This window comes from Tupaia chinensis, unplaced genomic scaffold (assembly GCF_000334495.1).
Source record: "Tupaia chinensis unplaced genomic scaffold, TupChi_1.0 Scaffold144031_1, whole genome shotgun sequence".
In the NCBI taxonomy this organism is placed as follows: Eukaryota; Metazoa; Chordata; class Mammalia; order Scandentia; family Tupaiidae; genus Tupaia; species Tupaia belangeri.
The window spans coordinates 570,743-591,318 of record NW_006203883.1 but is presented as its reverse complement, the minus strand read 5'-3'; the positions used below and the strand labels follow the sequence as shown (position 1 = coordinate 591,318).

The 20,576-nt window shown below is 40.5% G+C and overlaps 1 protein-coding gene across 2 annotated transcripts in view; it reads right to left on the bottom strand.

Annotated features, from left to right (window-relative positions):
- Positions 1–20,576, bottom strand: part of ANKMY2 (ankyrin repeat and MYND domain containing 2) — a 46,187-nt gene that overhangs the window by 3,885 nt on the left and 21,726 nt on the right. Inside the window, exons 5-8 of one of the 2 annotated variants that reach the window (XM_006165789.3) lie at positions 12,676–12,836; positions 6,464–6,678; positions 5,560–5,695; positions 1,442–1,570 (exon numbers count right to left, since the gene is read on the bottom strand). In XM_006165789.3, the coding sequence (XP_006165851.1) occupies positions 1,442–1,570; positions 5,560–5,695; positions 6,464–6,678; positions 12,676–12,836 (641 nt within the window). The remainder of the gene's footprint in view (positions 1–1,441; positions 1,571–5,559; positions 5,696–6,463; positions 6,679–12,675; positions 12,837–20,576) is intronic. The other variant, XM_014583090.2, reaches the window with a different exon arrangement.

The window sequence follows — 20,576 nt, the reverse complement described above, 5'->3', positions numbered from 1 at the left end:
TCTTTCCCGTGAGATTTCAAAGATCTCTGTACTGAAGGAGAGATTGGATGTTAGTTTTGGTGGAGTGAATTGTTTTGGCCAAAAGAATGAGGAAGCATGGCAATTTCAGGGCAGGGCCTCGGCCTTGTGTGTTTCTCCTGGCCTGCTAGTACTGCTGCCATTGCCACGAGAACATGCCCCGCACAGCCTGAGGTCCAAGGAGGATGACAGACACGTGGAACACAACTGTTCCAGCCGAGGCCTGCCAATCATGACCATGGGAGAAAGAATAAATGATTGTTCTTTCAAACACTAAGTTTCAGAGTGTTTTCCTAATCAGCAATAGTTACCTGAAATATTGGGTCATCAGGAAAGTCCTGATGTATTTTTCTATGTTTTTCTAGGCAAAAATGAGTCATGAATTTTCCTGATGATCTCATATATAGTATCCTTTAATTATCATAATTCTAAGCCATTTCAAACATAAGGAAACAGAAGTTCAGAGATGTAAGTCATTCAAGGAGAAGAAGCTAGAGAAGTAAGCTGTGTCAGATGATTTGGGATGGGTTCTGTACAATATGTTAAGGAATTTCAACCCTGAAGTCAATAGGAGATTAATATCACCTATGGGATTAAGTGAATGTACCAGCATACGCATGTGTGCAATATCTGAATATGAAAAGTAAATGACTGGGGCTAGCAGGTGGCATGGTAGTTAAGGTGCTGGACTCCCACATGGCCAACAACGGTTCAAGTCCCAGACCCAGTGGCTTGAAAATCATGCCGAGCGAGTGTACATATGTGTCCAAAATCCCAGGAGGAAAATTGACTAGAAGGGACTACAATATGGCCATTCCCTCAGTGGAGGGATTTATCGCCTTCCCTCTCATTGTCTCTCCAGTGAGCATATATGCCCTATAGCAAAAATCTTTTAAAAATAGTATGATCACATACACATTTTACAAAGATCTCTTTGGGAGAAGTGGGCAGTATAGTCCATAAGGCTTAAAGATTAGTGACAGAAGAAAGTTGTAGTTTTATAAGGAAGAGTGAATGAAGAGATTATAATTAACATCAACACCAGAAGTGTTAACACTGCATATTTATAAATTATCCTAAGTATTCAAATGTACACCAGCGTTAGTCCCTCTGCTCCGTAGATAATCTTATTTTCTCATATTCATTCATTCACTCATTCATATTTTTCCTTCTATCAGGCAATCAGCACAGAAGCCGAGGAAGACTGGTGGTTTGGCAGGAGATGAACAGAGCACAGAACTACATTTATCTTTTAGTTCTCTTCCAAAACTACTTTCCAAATAGTAGATGCAATACTTTCATGTAATGCTTTCATTATTAGGAAACTAATGTCATCTGTGACAGGTACCGAATATTCAAACTCGATCTTCAGGTTGGTTGCAATCTAACGAAGTCCATGAACTTAAAAGAATTCCATTCTTACCATTTTGCATACTGAGCATCTTTTGCTTGCTCCCTTTTCTCCACAGGTAGTGCAAAATTCCACATCCACGAAGCCCACCTGACCAGTGATGGCTTGAGTAAGGACAGAGAATGCAGTGGGATCAGAACCCTAGAGGTGTATGAAAAGGAGGCAAAAAGTCTCAAATCACCATGGAAAGAATTCAGAGAAGTATTGCCCCAGAAGCGATGCGGAATCATGACGCTGACACACAGGGCAAGAATGATGAAGGCATGCAGGTTCACGGACTGCGAGAGAAATGACGAACGTCCTTCTGACTGTACCTTTTTCTGTACAAAGCATATAGGAAGCAATCCCAGATACCAGTTATAAGAAGAAGAAAAAGTCCCCATTCTAGACTAAAAGTACTTAGTAATTAGGATTATTCGGTAAGCCCTTAGTGGTTTTTTTCTTTTTTGGAGAGTTTTTTTTTTTTTTTCGCTATAGGGCGCGTGTGCTTGCCAGACAGACAGAGAGAGACATAGAGACAGAATACGAGAAATCACCCCCCAGGGGGGATGGTCACGCCGCAATCCCTTCTCCTCCATTCTCCTCTCAGGATCTTGGGCATGCACGCACACGCGCCCGGCGTGAGTTTTAAGCCACCGGGTCCGGGACGCGAACCGCGGTCGACTACGTGGGAGTCCAGCGACATAGCCATTACGCTAACTGCTGGTTCCCAAGCCCTTAGTGGTTTCAAATACAGAACAGAGTAAAACTTTTTTCTGAGAACCGATATCAAGATAATATTTATAGTCTGTGTAACAATTGTAGGGCATTTTATGAATGTATAACTATCTTAGTTCTTGAAAGTCTGGTGCAATTTAAGGATTTTAAAGATTTTATACATTTTTATACTTTTTTCCTTATTTTTGTGACAGGGCCCATGAGCTTACCAGAGAGAGACAAAAAGACAGAAAAAAGGAGAAGGAGAAAACACTGCCCCCCCCCCCGGGACACAATGACACCACCATCCCTTCTCCACTATTTCTCCATCCTATCAGGATTTGGGGCATGCGAACACATGCACCTGGCATATTTTAAAAGTTTCTAGGACCAAGATTCAAACAGTGGAATTGAGCATGTGATAATCCAGTTCCCTTAGCCCCTAGACAGCGAGATTGACCCAAGACATTATACATTTAACATTATTTATCTGATCTTGGTCTACAATTCAAATATTTAAATTTTCATTCTTATCAATAGAGTGATATTCTGGAACCAGCAGTTGGTATAATGGCTATAGCACTGGACTCCCATGTACTTGACTGCGGTTCAAGTACTGGACCTGGTGGCTTAAATTCACTCCAGGCGTGTGTGAGTGCATGCCCAAGATCCTGAGAGGAGAATGGAGGAGCAGGGATTGTGGCGTGGCCATTCCCCCAGGGGGTGATTTCTCATTTTCTGTCTGTCTCTGTCTTTCTGGCAAGCACATGCGCCCTATAGCAAAAACCTCTCCAAAAAACCCAAACCAAAACCAAAACAATAGAGTGATGTTTTATGTACTGTATGCTATAATATTAGAGATATTGGCTAGCCTTCCGTGAGCTAAAGTGCACTTTGTTCAACAGGTAATGCAAAACATCTTCAACAGTGCTATATACTATGATGCTGGAGGAGGATTTCTTAAATGGAGTTACACCTCACACTTGCCACTGAGCCTTGTGACAGGCAGGAGACAGATGCCACACCAGGCAGAGGGAATCACAACCTGGGCAGGGGGACCAAGGCATCAGCATGGTCAGAAAGCAACGTGAGTGATTCTCTTCACAGCCAGCCCTGAGAACCACCATGCTACTTCAGAAGGTTAGGAACTTGTAAGATAATGAAACTCATTGGGCAATTGCTACCTGGGATACGTATAACCACAAGCACTCCAAGTTTTCCAGAGAGTAGAACTTATGACCCTTATAGAACAAACACTTTAAAAGACAATCTTTCTAAAATGCAATAGATACTATTTTAACTTTATTATAAACCTCTTCTTGAAGACTCACATCACTAGGATAAACTTTATTCATGGTCCTCTGTAAACTCTTGTTATTTTACTGCATAGGACTAAGATGAATTGTTGACCTATACATTGACCTGCTTTGGGTTTCTAAAAGTACTCTGGGTTTCTATTTTCAGTTTTTTCCCCATAAAGGTAGAAGGTCAGCTACCACTTGTTAGTGCTGGTAATTGTTCATAGCAGGCACTGCTGTTACTTCTCTAATATAAATTCCCTCAATTTCCTCACTAACCGATGCCTAAGTTTGTTTAGAGCACCGATGTTGAGACACACTCTAAACTCTAACTTCCCCAGACTCCAGTGCAGCTAAGAGTGATGCACGTACACAGTGAGCTTCTGGGAGACCTTACATTTTCCAGATGTAGATCCCTGTTTACTTCCTGTCAGCCTGGGAGGGAATGTGAGTCTGGAGAAAGAGCATCAAATACTTTGCAACTGTGAAGCTATAAGCATGAGTATGAGAACCTACACAGCCAAGGAGTGTGGTATAATAAGATGGAGAAGTGTTTCAGTCTGCAGTCCATTTCCGAGTCACCGTGCCAGACCTGGTCAGGTCCAGCTTTGGGCATCTGACTATATAAAAATACTATATGAATAAACTCTGAGCTATGTAATTCATGGATGGTTAGCGTGTGAAACATACAGCCAAAATGCATTTGTGATTGATCATTCATTCTCTAATTTGCTCATTTTAATCTTCTAAAAGGCTAAACAACAAATAGCTAAGTATATTAAAAAGTGAGAATAAGAAATCCCTATGAACATATGGGGAGCTCTCATGAATAAATGAAGGCTTGTTTTTTCTGCCAAGGTCTTTCTTGTTAATGTTATAGTTCAGAATACCTGAAGCCTTCATAAACAAAACAAGAGCTGGAACCCTTTTCTAGTTCTGATTTCCTACAGTGGGAATGATTTAAAAGCCTAGAGAAGGTAGAGGAGGGAAACAGATTGCCAGAGAGAGGGAGAAAGCTACAAATGAAATGAGCCTTAAGATCAGTTTCTTGCCTGACTGATAAAGGATTTGATTGAAATGTATGAACACATGAACGGACACTGACAAAGTGATTTTGGGCATGCACACACATGCACGTGGCGTACTTTAAAAGTTTCCAGGACCAAGATTTAAACTGTGCAATTGACCATGTGCTATCTGGTGCTCTTAGCCTCTAAGCTATTCCAAAGAGGGAAGCAGAGAGTATCTCAGAAAGTACTACTTTAATAAATATATGATGAAAAGACAAGTAAGTGATTTAAAGAACAGATTAAAATGAACAAAATTTACTTCCTTCCATAGCTGAGAAATACAAGTAGATTGAAAAAAAAAAAAGAAGAAGAAGAAAGTATGGAAAATTTCTAATCACAGGCGTTAAGGTGGGATATAAACTAGGTTATGGACTGGTTCCATGGCCTGGTGGTTAAGGCAGTTGGATCCTCATGGCCAATTACGCGGTTTGAGTCCTGGTCTTGGTGGCTTAAAAACTCTCTGGGCATGTATGTATGCATGGCAAGAATCCCAAAAAGAAGGGAAAGATGGAAGAAGCAGGATTGCAGCCTGACCATTCCCCCGGGCGAAGGACTATGATCTCCTCTCTGTCAAGCACACACATGCCCTATAGCAAAAAAAAAAAAAAAAGAGGAAACAAAACTGGGACAGAGTTTGAGACAGGCATTAGGAAACACAATGAACTTTCTCAGGGCTCCAGGGATAGCCCCTCTGCCTAGACAGCATCACTCCAGATGATCACCCTGTAGGCCCACCTAGTGAAAGACTTCATACTGACAGCTCACATGGCTTTGGGGGCAGATGTGTATCTGCACCACTCCCTTTACTACTCCCGTGGAAGTATTTAAAATGTAAGTGTCCACTACAATCATCTGTATCCTAACACAGAGAAACACTGCTTATTAAGCTATAAGCTACAAAAACATAAGAAGAGAATCATGGAAGGGAAAGTAGAAAAATAAAACAGGTTCAGCTTCCTTCCTTCCTGAAAACTTGAGAAAAATACATACTAAACTTTCCGTTAACTGTACGACATGTAAACACTGGGTCTTGCTGACAGAGTAACTTAGCTGTGAGGCGCCTTACAATTTCAACAGGAGCAATGCTTCGCACCAGCTGCTGGAGGAGTGTAGCTTCACAGTAAGGAAACTTCCTGATACTTTCTCTAATGACCTTTTCTTGATAGACTGGAAAGCCATCCGAAGCTCGGCCTTTTAACAAGCTGAAAGAAAATGTTTTAAAGAATAACTGGAGTTGAATCCCTAAACAGCCCCTCCTAGCTGAACCCAACGGCTTTTAGTATTTCTCTCTGTTACTTAAGCTTTTCATTCTCTCTTCATGTTGATGGGCTCGATTCACACTGCTATTCAGTCTGTACCTTAGGTGGGACCTTATCAGGTTAGGGTGCCCAGAGATGTATATGCAAAGGTGACTCCTGCCAGAACACACACGAAAAACAGTGTTATCAGATTAGCTAGTTACTTATTACTGTGTCTGTTATTTGCACTCTGAAAACTTCCATGGAGTCACACCCTTCTGATTGAGTTCCTTGTTCTTAGAAAGGCTGCAAGAGAATGTGATCCCTGGTGGTCAGAGAACAAGGACAGCCCACAGCTCTAAGTACAGTGACAGAGATACACGAGTGCCAGGATGAACTCAGAGCAGCAACCCACAGCCTATCACACTGCTCAAATTTGGACTTCGTTATTTTCTAGTTCTATAATTTTACACACGCTCTTTAACATCTCTGAACCTCAGATTCCTCGTTTATAAATCAGTGATAACAACAAAAACATTGTTCAGAATATATAACTGAATAATCCTTCAAAGTATATAACATTCTCCACTGTTTCGTACAGACTAAATGTAATCCTAACAATAGCAATTGTTGCTGCAAAGCTGAATTTTAAAATCTAGAACGAGGCATCAAACAGTAAAACATTATTCCCTCGACTGTTATTTTATATAACATGGTTTAACGAAAAAGTACCTTTTGATGAAGGTGTCCAATTTATTCTCTCCGTCTTTTAAGAAGCTAATGCATTTTTGAAAGATGCAGCTGATGTAGTGCATTTTCATCGCCAGAACTTCATTCATGTCTCTTTGCTTCATGCATTTCTCACAAATCAAGTCCATCACCCTGTAGCATTTATTCAGAGCCCCTTCTTCCGCGAGCAGAGGATTCTCATTTACAAGCATCACTATCTAAAAGAAATTTTAGTGAGCTTAGAAATTCCACGAAGGATTCTGCATGTACAAATTAGGGACTCCCTTTAGTTTATTTCAAAAGATTACCACATCACATATAGCTACTCTGTTAATTCCAATTAGAATGCAAATTGTCACTAATTGAAATTATAAAATGAATACAGAAAGACCCTGATAACATAGAATCTCTTAAATTCTCTATATTAAAGTTATAATGTGACCTGTCCACGAGCTTAACTAGGGTGTTAGTATGCCTCTCAGAGTACATGATTTTACCATCTCTTTTAAAAGAACTTTTGCTAAAGCTAAATATGGCATATTTGCATACCCTTGATACAAAGGAACTTCAAAAGTTCATAGAGATTGGGACCAGCAGTTAGCGTAATGGCTAGGTCGCTAGACTTCCATGTAGTTGACCGTGGTTCACAGTCACAGACCCAGGCGCATGTGCATGCGTGCCCAAGATCCTAAAAGGAGAATGGAGGAGAAGGGATTGTGGCATGGCCATCCTCTCTGGGGGCTGACTTCTCGCTTTCTGTCTCTCTGTCTCTGTCTTTCTGGCAAGCCTACGCACCCTATACCAAAAAACAAACAAACAAACAAAAAGCTCTCCAAAAGAAAAAAAGGGAAAAAGATCAGAGAGGGGCCAGTAGGTTGCATAGTGGTTAAGGTGCTGGACTCCCACATGGCTGACTGTGGTTAGAGTCCCAGACCTGGTGGCTGGAAGATCATGCTGGGCTCGTGTGTGTGTGTGTGTGTGTGTGTGTGTGTGCGTGTGTGTGTGTGTGTGTGTGAGAGTGCCCAAATCCCAAGAGGAGAAGGAGAAAGAACTCTTCCTGGGGTGTGATTTATCACTTTCCCTTTTACTATTTCTTTCTGTCTCTCTCCTCTCTGGTGAGTACACATGGCAAGAACTTAAAAAAAAAAAAAGAGAGAGAGAGAGAGAGAGAGAGAGAGAATGAAGAAAAAGAAAAAGTTCATGGAGAAATAGGATTAAAATATAAGTTTATTTTGGCACAAAAATAATTGAAATTCATTAATAACTTTTTCATAACATGCATTTTTCATGAGTTTTTTGAAGACCCCCTTGTGTACAGAATCAAATCATTGAACAATTGTTACTTTTAGTTAATCTTACATAGTTCTAGAATTTCATGGCTAGAAGAACTTCAGTTCTCATTAATTCTTTTTAATCAGAGAGCTATCAAGTTATTACAGAAAGAAGTCTAAAAATGAAATGTGTTTGACTTTCCAATCAGCTATATTTCTCTGTGGAAATTTTTCTGGGATGCTTCCAATCACTTACAGTAATTAGAATAGGTATAAGAAACCATAAGTAGCTTTAAAAGGGGGAATATTAGAGAGTTATCAAATCTTAGGCATTAAAGTCTCACGGTTCCTGTGTATGCACAGATTTAAGCTCAAATTTAGTGTATGTTTTTAACTGGCTTTGTTGCAGGGCAGATTGTGTGAAGTAGCTCTGCCTGTGACAACTGCACACATCCATGCTGCTTAGCGGTCATGTAAACATATGTGTTAAGATGAGCTCAACTCCATGCACAGAGCAGAGAGCTAGTTTGTACTTGCTAACCTTCTCGTTTCAGCTAAATACCTAGTTCAGGGATTGTAAATGTGAGCAAATCACAGGAGGCAGATTTTATGAATTCCATTCTTTCTTTAAGCACGAAGAAAAATCATTTGCTAGCTTAGGTAAAATCCCTTCCTAGCTCTGTCCTGGAGACATCGATTGAAGTCCTTGTAAAATTAAAAGAAAATTTCCACTTACTTTTGACACTACTAGATCCATAAATGATGTATATTTTGCTTAAAATACAGCATTCAATAATATATTAATACACTTAATGAAATAAATATCAGCAGAATCCTTTTTGTAAATTTGTTGATAACTCTTCCTTCTAAAAACATGTATCAAAAATTAATTTGTGTTGGGGCCAGCAGGTGGTGTGGTTGTTAAGGCACTAGATTCCCATATGGTTTGAGTTCCAGACCTGGCGGCTTGCTTTCTCACTTTCCCTCCTTCTCTCTCTATGGTGAGTGTATGTGCCCTAGAGCAAATTTTAAAAATATAACAATAATAAATAAAAGAATTATTTTAAAAAATTAATTTGTAGCAGAAGAAGACTCAGGAACTACCTGTCTATACTTTTGCCAACTACAATTATTCAAAGTTGTTTGATCAACATTTTTATATATGCCATTTATCATCAACTATAGAATCTTAAACCGGAAAGTTAGAATTCTTTTTTAAAAAAAAGAACTGCAAATAGAATCCAGATTAATAATTTTGTTTGGAGATATAAGGTTTTATTGATTTTATAATATACAGCAAATATACACAATGAAAAGTGTAAATAGCCACAGCATTACCCTTGAGTTTATCTGAAACATTTACATAGCTGCACACAAAGGACAATATTTCCACTAGTTTCCTTCCTTTAATCTCTGCAGCATTATGAAGTAATACATACAAAGGAAATCCTTATACACTATGGAGGAGGAGCATATTCCTGGCAGCATAAAAACTGGATGAATTTTTTTCTCTCAATGGACTGCTGCCTTAGAATACGTGCAGTGGCATTTTGAATTCTCTTTATTTTTTAAATTGCTAAATCAGTAACTCTGGGCTTGAAATCATGTTTAATACTCAGAGAGGATGGCCTGGGGATATGTGCTTCCTATCTACTTAGAGACCTGCTCAGCTCTGCTGCTACTTTTTTCTTTTTTCTGTGATTTTGTTTATCTGCTCAATAACCTCTATTCTGGGCATCTGCCCAATTCCCCAAGTCCCTTTTAAAAACAAACATGTCCTTATTGCTATAGCAGCCACTTAACCAGGATGCAGACGTAACCATGTGCGGTCGTCTGTAGTTCAACGGCATGTTGTGTATCTGGGAAATCTGCTGTGCTTATTTTAAAAGCTAGCTGACATTATATACCGGTTATTGGTTAATTCTTTTAAATACTTCATATGAAGAACATGTTAGCTTGAAGACAGGATAAAGCAATAAAAATGGGCCACCACGAAAGCAACTGGGCAGCTTTTCCATCTGAGGTACTGGCAAAAGAAAGAGTTTCAAGTGAAGAGATTGTTTATACCTACAAAAAAACAAATTCTGGTCTGAAGGCTGGCACTGTCATCATTAAATAGTCTAGCTAAGTGCTCTGAAAATATTGTGCTGACTTTTCCAGATTATATACCTTTCCGACTTATTGTCTACACAAATATGCCGTTAATATAACTTACTTAAAATATATACCTTTCAAGATAATTGAAGGAAGACTAATTCTTAGGACATCTTAACCTTGAGAAACTGAGTTCTAGGTAAAACATGAAAAAATAGCTGAGAAACCCTTATTGCAATCTGAAGGGTTAGAAATATAGAAAACATAGTGAACCAAAAGAAAAGAACTTCAAGTCTCTCAACCATAATATCCTGGAATGCTCAGGCAGAGGGAAAATATAAGGGTCTTATAAGCTGCACATATTCTCTACTTTGAGAAATACTATATCCCCACAAAAAGCCATCTCTGGGAACCAGCAGTTAGCATAATGGCTATGTCGCTGGACTCCCACGTAGTCGACCGCGGTTCGTGTCCCGGACCCGGTGGCTTAAAACTCACGCCGGGCGCGTGTGCGTGCGTGCCCAAGATCCCGAGAGGAGAATGGAGGAGAAGGGATTGCGGCGTGACCATCCCCCCTGGGGGGTGATTTCTCGCTTTCTGTCTCTATGTCTCTCTCTGTCTGGCAAGCGCACGCGCCCTACAGTTGAAAATCTCTCCAAAAAAAAAAAAAAAAAAAAAACAACCTTTTTCCCCCCCCCCAAAAAAAAAAAAAAAAAAAAAGCCATCTCTTCTCCTCACCCTATCCTGTTCCATGGAGAACAAGGATGCTACGGGGAGTTGTTCCTTATAAGACTTATCTCTTCCTATGTGTGCTAGGAGGGGAAAAACTGTAAACACAGAAGATGCTAAATTATTTCCATTTTTTTAAAGGATTTTTGCAACAGGGCATGTGTACTTGCCGAGAGAGAGACAGACAGAGAAGGAAAGTGAGAAACCATACACCACACCACAATCCCTTCTTCTCCATTCTCCTCTTGGGATTTTGGTACACATGCACACGTGTCCAGTGTATTTTTCAAGCTGCAGGGTCTGGGACTGGATCCACACAGCTTGCCAGCAGGTGGATAAAGAGCCTTATCAGTCTGCCACCTGCTGATCCTAATTTTTTTTGTTTTTTTTTAAATAATTGTCAGAGGGCTTGTGCACTCACTAGAGATGAGGGAGAGGGAAGGGCAACAATCCCCTAGTGGGGTGTGGTTGTGCCACAGTCCCTTCTCTTCCATTCCTCCATCCTGTCAGGATTTTGGGTACATACACACACGTGCCCAGAGTCAGGGCTTGAATTTGCCTAGTCACCCGTGTGGAATCCAGCTCCCTGAGCCATGAAACTACAGGGCTAGCATGATGCTAAATATTTTTTTAAAGACTACATTTTAAGTCTCATGTAATCTCCCTTAGAAACACGAGTATGCATTTCACAGCTGAATTCCTTTCATTCACTTAGTATCGCAAGTTCTTCTAGAACGTTAAGAAAAACCTTAAGTGCTCCAAAATAAATTAGAACAGATTTTGCTTTTAAGTCTGATGGGAAAGATACCTACTAGTTTGTTATCTCTCACGAAGACCCAGAAAATTAATTTGGGTGGCCGACTACAAGACAGGTGTTTTTTGTTTCTTGAGCTCCAAAGAATGACTCAAGGAAAATGCACAGAATGCATAATCATGTTAAAAGTTCTGAGTGTCAGTCTTCAAAAGAGTTTATTTATGAGAACTATTCATTTATTTTAATAGTGTTCAGTATATTCCATGGACTTTTGCAATAGATCTCTAAGGAAATCTATTTCACTACTTTCCATCAATAGCAAAACCTTGCATTAAAGGAAAAATCTCAACTTCTGATCTAATGTACTATCTTGCTCACCAAACAGCTCTGAAAATCTATCCACTATTAATGTAGGGATATTAAGAGCCACTGGAATTTGTAAAAGGAGAGCAGTATCATTGCAGCACACGTCATTAAGTAGTTTTCTGTAATGATTTCCAACGAAAATTATACTCAGTTGGACTGGTTGTTTTTCAAATAATTTTATAAGCAACTGCAAGAAAAGGCCATATTAAAAAACCTGAAGAAAATAGCAGTGAAAATAGCTTAGGATGGCTCTTGAAGGTTCCCAGTTAAGCTATTTACATTGTATTCATTTACAAAGTTTGAACTGTTGTACTTGACTAATTATCTGATGATCTGTATTACCTAAAGACACCCAGTAGCCACATGCATTAGAAATGTGTCCACAATCTCATTTCAGAATATTTCCGAGAAGGGTAGTTATAGTAGTAGATGCTATCAGCACCGCTCCTAGATCCTCTTTACCAAGCTTAGTACACACCAGACCACAGCTGCTCCGAGCATTGGCGTCTAAAAGTTCATGGTGACCTTTTTCTCCCGAAGGTGGCTCCCTCACTCAAAGCCAGTCATGTCACTTGGTACTAAGAGGCTGTCCTTTCCAACCAGGGACAGGACCCAGCCAATGCAGACTGATAGATACAAAAGTCTGATTCCCTTAGCTCTCCAGAACCACTCCTGCTCCAGAGCTCCCTATGGGATAGGTGGAGGCTAGGCTTCATCTGAATTCCCTATGGGATAGGTGGAGGCTAGGCTTCAGGGGAACGCTCTCCCCACCCCACCCCCCGCCCTTGTCTGCTTTTCCTCCCGCTGGTCTCTTGCCCTCATTCTCTACCAGGTGCCCACTCAGAGCACTCCCTCAACGAACCAACTGAACAAGGGAGCCCAACACAAGCTCCATATCCATGAAACCCAACCCAAGTCAATCCTGATCCCATAGAGTAAGAACAGTTTAAACTCTGAAGCAATATTCAAATAAAAAGCAAATGCAATGAACACCACACTACCTTGACAGGATGAAGATTTGTTGTGGTGATAATTTTGTGCAGTGGGCCTGCCAGCTTTGGGGGCAGTTTGGGCTCTTTATCCAGTCCCTGGGGTTTAGTGTAATAATCCAGTCTCTCTCGAGGAAAGAAATTGTTGATTATAGTCACACAATCATGTTGACCTTTTAAGAGAAACATAAAAAATTATAAATTATTAAAAGGAGACATTGCCTTTATTTTTGTTAATTATGTTTCTCTGCTTTCTTATGAAATAAACAGGCATCACTATCTTCATTTTTCAGGGAAGAAAAGTAGAAGAGGAGGAAGAGGGGTAAAATGTTTTAGGGAACATTTACATGCATTCCTTCTAAAGTCAAGAAATAATAAAGATAGAGAATCTATAGTACAGGTAAATATTATGTAGATTACCAAGAAAGTAGCGTTCGATTTATAACTGACCATATTTCCTAAAAGTTGCTTACAATTTAAATGTCTCTTCTTCCATCCCTACATAAATGGCAATCATGCTTCCCTAATCACATCAGTAGGACACAAAATTGAATTTTTTAATCTACAATTTCTTTTTTTTTTTTTTGGTAATAAGAATGAAATGTTCGTTTTATTTAGCTTCACATCTTACATAAAAATTCAGATATACCCCAAAGGATTTTTCTTAGATGAGAGCAGAGGCCGAACTCGGGATCTGACAAGATGACTGGGTGTCCCCACAGGATCACCAAGGAAACCAGCATTTGCTGACAGAACCGGTTCCTGGCATGAAAGCAGAACCAGGTGAGAGCAACACCCGTTATTTTCATGTGGTCATTGCTGGCACCCAGGATTCTCCCTTTGAGGGAGGGACTTCTGAACTTGAACTATTCCTTTCAGAAGAATACCCAATGGCAGCCCTTAAAGTACGCTTCATGACCAAAACTTATCATCCAAAGTAGACAAGTTGGGAAGAATATGTTTAGCTATTTTGAAAGATAAGTGGTCCCCAGCACTGCAGAGCCCCACAGTTCTGCTATCGGTCCGGGCTTGGTTAAGTGCTCCCAATCCATTCAGATCATCCATTAGCAAATGATGCAGTGGAGCAGTGGAAGGCCAGTGAAGCCCAAGCCATAGGAACAGCTAGAGCACAGACTAGGCTATACGCCACGAATAATATTTAAATCGATCTGATCATCAAGTGTGCATCGCTTCTGTTCTGCCAAGACTGCTTCCTTTTTTGTCTGCACTTAAGGGGCACAGTCTTAGAAACATTACGAAATAAAAGCCCAGGCATCTTCAGTCCTTTGGTGATTAAATGCATATTAGCAAATATTAAAAAAAAAAAAAAAAAAAAAAAAAAAAAAAAAAGATTTTTTCTTATATAATCATCAATATTATTAAACTAATTCCATCTTTCCCCAAATTTGAGAAAAGCTTGGCCCCTTTGTGTAATGAATTAGATAATAAAGTCTTTTTCTCCCAGAAGCTTGAAAACCACATAATGCCTTCTCCCAGATCTCTAAGCACTTCTTTAAGGCATCTGTAACTTAGAAAAGATTCTATGATGAAATTCCAAATTCTTTCAGGGCCTCAAGTCCTAGAGGGGGGAATGCAGATATTATGTAGATAGGTATTAGGAGCAGGGAGTTCTTGGGGGCTGGCAGGTGGCATGGTGGGTGAGGTGCTGGACTCCCACATGGCTGACTACAGTTCCAGTCCCAGACCTGGCAGTTTGCTTTCTCACTCTCTCCTCCTCTTTCTGTTTCTCTCTGGTCAAATTGAAGGCTGGTAATAGTAAAATAATAAAATAAAATAAAAAATTTTAAAAAAAAAGAAAAAGAAAAAAAGGAGCAGGGAATTCCAATACGGCAACAAAGGGGACATCTGACACATCAATCACTGTAAGCAGGGACCACAGCTAGGCCCCTGGGCACCAGGAGATGAGCGGTTATCTCACTGAGATGTTTAGTCAACATCTTAATTCCCACTGAGGCCATAAACTGATAGGGGCAGCAGTCCCGGGGATGTGCATACCTTCAAAGTCCACACTGGGCAGGCGAAATTGGGTAATCAGATTCCTTACCTAAGGAAGAAGGATGCAAGCACAAGCGCAAATGGACGTCCAGGAAGTCAAATAAAGGGACCCCGCTATAATGACAGACCTCCTCTCCGAAATATTCATGACAAGACCCCAGGGTAAGAGTAAATACAGAATATTCATGATGGAAAGGTTTACTTGGTGTGCTGCAATGATGGACGGCGGCGAATGTAAAAGTAATTGCACTTGTCCTTTTTCGGCAGATGCCCATCGGCACGCCTTTTTGGTTGAGAGTATATTTCTTTTTTGTTAAAAAAAAAAAAAAAAAAAACTTTACTTTTCTATGAAAACTTCTCTTTTCCTACTTAAAAAAAGAAGAAGAAAGAAGATTCTATGAGAGCAAACACAACCTGAAAAACTGGGGGCATGAAAAGGTGCCCTACGCCTCTCCTCCCCAACTCCCATTCCGCTACCTGTCTGGAGCAAGGAAACGGCCACTCTGGGCAGGAGGCAAGCCCTGCAGGGTGCACTCAGGGCACAGGCTCTCCCAGTGTCTCTGGAGGAGAGATGACTTCCTCCTCCTCACCTGCCAAGGACCAAGAGATCAGCATCAAGTCCTGGAGAAGGTGCCCAGATACCATGGCACCCATTCCCAGAGCGTGGTCCAACCTACGAGGCCCACGTGCTGCCTGCCCTGGGCCTGGGAAAGTCTTTCCCTGCTCCTTGTTCAGGGTCCTGGGAAAGTCTGATTGATCCTGTCAAAAAAAAAGTAACCTTGAGGGGCACTGCGCTGTGGGCCAGGGTTCACCCATAGGGCGAGCAGAGGGCTCCATGTGTCTCCAGAAGCTTCTGGGTGAACCCTGGAGTGGAGCACTTCCTCCTTGGACTTCAGCTAAGTAGTTGACTCTGGGCTCACAGGGAGAGAGACTCAGCACTTCCCTCCACTGCTCCAAGACCCTATCAGCTTTACTTGGCCTCCAGGAGATACCCAGCAAACTACCCAAGGAGATCCAGAAACCCCAAAGACTAGGCAGTGTCTTCAACAGATGGCTTCTTGGCTTGGAAGTGCATGGACATCCTTATAATAACCTACCATCACAACTACAACTAACAATTTCAAGCATTTACACAGCCTCAGTTCCAGCATATTCATCGACTTTCAAACATTGCATAAAGATTTCATTTTAAAAATAACAGACAAATCCCAACTTCCTATTGTGAATTTCATTAGGGACCTAGATGATCAAGTGAATGAAATGTGTCAAAACAAAGAAAAGTTCAGGGATAGAAATCATCACGGACAAGCTAGAGCTGAAGGACAAATTTAAGAAATCTTATGAAAAAGAATAGAAATCCAAAAAAGAAAAAAAAAAGTAATGAATAGAGAAATAAATTATAGAAGAAAATGTCCCTGGTTTGAAAAGAGAACTTAGCAGAGATCACGATATCATTGTTTTTAAATAATCAATGCTATTGTTAAGTATAAAAACATCAATGTATTTTTTTGGAAGGAGGGGTATTTCTTTTCTTTTTTCTTTAATCAGAAAGCTCTTTTACAGGGGCCGGCAGGTGGTGCGGTGATTGGGGCCGCTGGATTCCCATAAGGCTGACCACAGTTTGAGTCCCAGACCTGATGGCTTACTTTCTCATTTTCCCTTTCTCTCTCTCTGTCTCTCTAGTCAAATTAAAAACTAATAATAACAAATGAAATTCAATAAATAATTTTTTTTTAAAAAAGAAAGCTCTATTACATATACCTTGAGGAACAGTCAAATAGTAGCAGTCTATATTAAAACAAGGCACTCTGGGATCAGCAGTCAGCATAATGGCTATGTTGCTGAACTCCCATGTAGCCAACCATGGTTTACGTCCTGGACCTGGTGGCTTAAACTCACACCGGGTGTGTGTGCGTGCGTGCCCAAGATCCCAAGAGGAGAATGGGGGGGAAAGGGGATTATGGTTTGGCCACTCCCGTTGGGGGGTGATTTCTCGCTTTCTGGCTCTCTATCTCTGTGTTTCTAGTGAGTGCACATGCCCTGTAGCAAAAACCTCTCCAAAACAAACAAGCAAACAAACAAACAAACAAAAACAAATAAAAAACAAGGCACTCTGTGCAAAAAAGTGATCATTTCTTTTTAGTTCTAGAATCTTTAAAAGGAAAGAAAATGACATTCACCCAAGCAAGTGGGTTATGGACCTGATAGCAACAAAATCAGTGTAGTAACCACGTGTGGGAACTAATTGCACAACCGTAATGAAGAAACTAGAGAGACCAGCAGTTAGCGTAATGGCTATGTCACTGAACTCCCATGTAGCCAACCATGGTTTGAGTCTCAGACCCGGTGGCTTAAACTGACGCTGGGACCCGGTGGCTTAAACTCACGCTGGGCGCGTGTGCATGCGTGCCCAAGATCCCACGAGGAGAATGGAGGAGAAGGGATTGCGGCGTGGCTATCACTGAGGGGTGATTTCTTGCTTTCTGTCTCTCTCTCTCTGTCTTTCTGGGTGAGCGTACGCACCCTATAGCAAAAAAAAAAGGAAAGAAAGAAAGAAACTAGAGAAGATGAAAGCAAACTACATGTGCTTCTTAAAACACAGTCTAGGGCCAGCAGGTGGCATGGTGGCTAAGGCATTGCGTTCTACCTGGCCAACTGCACAGTTCCAAGTCCTGGCCCCTGTGACTTGAAAAACGCACAGGGAGTATGTGCATGTGTGTCCAAAATCTCAAAAGGAGAAATGGAGAAGGGATCACAGCATGACCATCCCCGATGGGGGGATGCTTCCTCAACTTCCTTCTTTCTGTGTCTCTCTGCCTCTGTCTGTCTCTCTCCAGCAAGCACACATGCCCTCTAGTAAATTACAAAAAAACGTCTGAAGGCCATTTAGGAGAATACTTGTGAAACCCCAGGTCAAGAAGATCAAAAGGAAAAGAAACATGTAAACTATAAAAGAAAATACATGACTGCTTGAAAATACATTTTCAATGCCAAAAGTCCCAATAAAGTCACAGAAAAAGTCCAAGACTGGCATAATATATCCACAGCACATTTGGTAAATAAAGGGTTAGCATCCATAAGACACATAAACCTCCTTACGGCAATAAGAAAAACACAACCCAAAAGAAAAGAATATGAGCAGGCAATCCACAAAAGAGAAAGAAATAAAAGACCAGCAATAAGAGAGAATTATTTTCACCCCAATGAAGGGAAAGTAAATTCATAATATACTATCTTTTCAACTGTTAGATAGGCAAAAATAAAAGAATGAAAACTCCAAGTTCTGGCAAGGACATTAATGTAATGGTAATTACTATGCCCTTTGGAAAACAATCTGGACACATTAAATCTACAGGGAGCAGCAGGTGACATGGTGGTTAAGGCCCTGGACACCCACATGGCCGACTGCAGTTCGAGTCTTGGACCTAGCAGCTAGCTTTCTTGCCTCCTCCCTTTCTCTGGTGAGCATACGTAACCTACAGCAAATTTAAAAAATAATAAGAGTAATAATGAAATACATTTAATTAAAATATTTTTAAAAATTAAATCTACATACCCTTTATCCAGAAATTTTACTTCTGGGGATATGTTTTATAGATATCAGAAACATGCAAAAATATATAATCAAGGTGATTATTACACTGTTTATAGTGAGGTGGTTTAAAAACTATTAAACCTGCCAGTAAGGGAGAGCTGAATAAAGACTAGAACATGTTTATTATCAAATTTATGGAGCTGTTTAAATTACTGAGTTCATTTATACCTACTGAGATGGGAAGACCTTCCATGATATATAATAAGTGAAGAAAACAAGCTACAAGGAATATTTACTTTACAATCACACTTTTTGAAAATGTGATTGTGTATATGTATACATTGGTATGTATGCTGATTCACATGAGGAAAACAAAAGAACAGGTTTTTCAAAAATGAATTTATGGAAAATAGAATGTCAACAGAAGTATCCAATGCGATTTTCTATGATATGAATCTAAATAGATTAAATTGAATTGGAATGAAAACATTATTCTTATTTTAGGATGGAGCTGGATAATTTCAGATTTTGGTTAACATTGTAATGCTAAGGAAAAGAGAAGAGCATCATACAAATACATGGTTGAAAGGGCGGGCTGCTCTACGTCCATCCCTGTGATCCTGAGAAAGTCCATCTGCGCTTTTGTTACATTGTGGACAGAATGAAAACTTATAAAAAAATTAAACAGAACTACAGAGATCATCTAAGTCCCCTCCTTTGCAGCACACGGATAAGAAAACAGAGGCCACGGAGCAAAGGGATTTGTCCATGATCCTCTGACTAATTAGCAGCAGACACAAACTAAAATACCGATCTCCAGATTCCTGGCTTGGTATTCTTTTCTCACTGCACTCGCATCTTCTAAATCAGCTTAGAGGTGAGCTGGGACACATGGGAGCCCTAACTGTAAAGATAAAGTACTTCCTAACCCTAAAGGTAACCCTAACCCTAACTCTAAAGGTAAAGTATTTCTCTGAAGCTTGCATGGTAAGGCCAAACCTTTCTCAAATCCTCCCGAAATTAAAATAAAATAAGAATGTTCTCACAAAGCTGTCCAAAGCTATGTGGTACCTGGCGTAGACAATGGCAACTACTAATAGCAGTTTTAAGAAAAGTTGGTAACAAAATTTAACATGCTGTGCAGTCTATACCTGACTAATTTCCACTGTCTCTTGGCTTAAATAAAATTTATCAGGGCTGATGGATGGTGTGGTGGTGGGGGTGCTGAACTCCCACATGGACAACCATGATTCAAGTCTTGGGCCTGGTGGCTTACTTTCTCACTTTCCCTCTCTCTCTCTGGTCAAATGAAAAAAAAAATAATAATAATAAATATAATTAGCTAGACTCCCAAAATATTCAGACAAGAAGCCATTTTAAAGCTGAGGTGTGTCCTGGGGTGTTCAGGGAAGCCATGCTCTAAATCCACCTCCTAGACTCCCAAAATATTCAGACAAGGTAGGAAGACCTTTGTCTTTTCTCTGTCTCTGGCAGTCTGTCTCACGCTCTCTCCCCCTTTAAATTTTTTTACTTTATTTTTTTCATTTTTTTCTCTTTTTTGGTAGTATTTTCTTATTTTTCTTTTTGCTTTTATTTTTTAATCTTATTTTCTTACTCTCAGTTCACTCTCCAGACACTTAATGTCTACAAAGGCCTAGGTGCACAGTAGCCAAGCACCTGAATCCTTTTACATTCATTGAAATCTTCAATGCTTATTGAATCTCCTGCTTTAACAAAGAAATTTCTTTCTATAAATCTGAACTCCTAATCTTACTGTTTATACCACATTGCTAATCCCTGTGGAGGAGAGATTTTGTCACAGAATGACCAGAAACAACCGCAGAGGTACAAGAAACATGAGAAACCGGGACCAGCAGTTAGTGTAATGGCTATGTCGCTGAACTTCCATGTAGTCAACTGCGGTTCGAGTCCTGGACCTGGTGGCTTAAACTCATGCCGGGCACATGTGCGTGCGTGCCCAAGATCCCGAGAGGAGAATAGAGGAGAAGGGATTGTGACAGGGCCATCCCTGCTGGGGGGGTGATTTCTCACTTTCTATTTCTCTGTCTCTCTCTGTCTGTCTGGCGAGCGCACGCAGCCCAAAGCAAAATACCTCTAAAAAAAAAAAGAAACATGAGAAACCAAGAAAGTATCTCTCCTGTAAGGGTTAAGAACAATACCTCATTGGGACCAGCAGTTAGTGTAATGGCTATGTCACTGGACTCTCACATAGTCGACCGTGGTTCGAGTCCCGAATCCGGGGCTTAAACTCACACCAGGCGCATGTGCATGCATGCTCAAGATCCCAAGAGGAGAATGGAGGAGAAGGGATTGTGGCGTGGCCATCCTCCCTGGGGGGGGG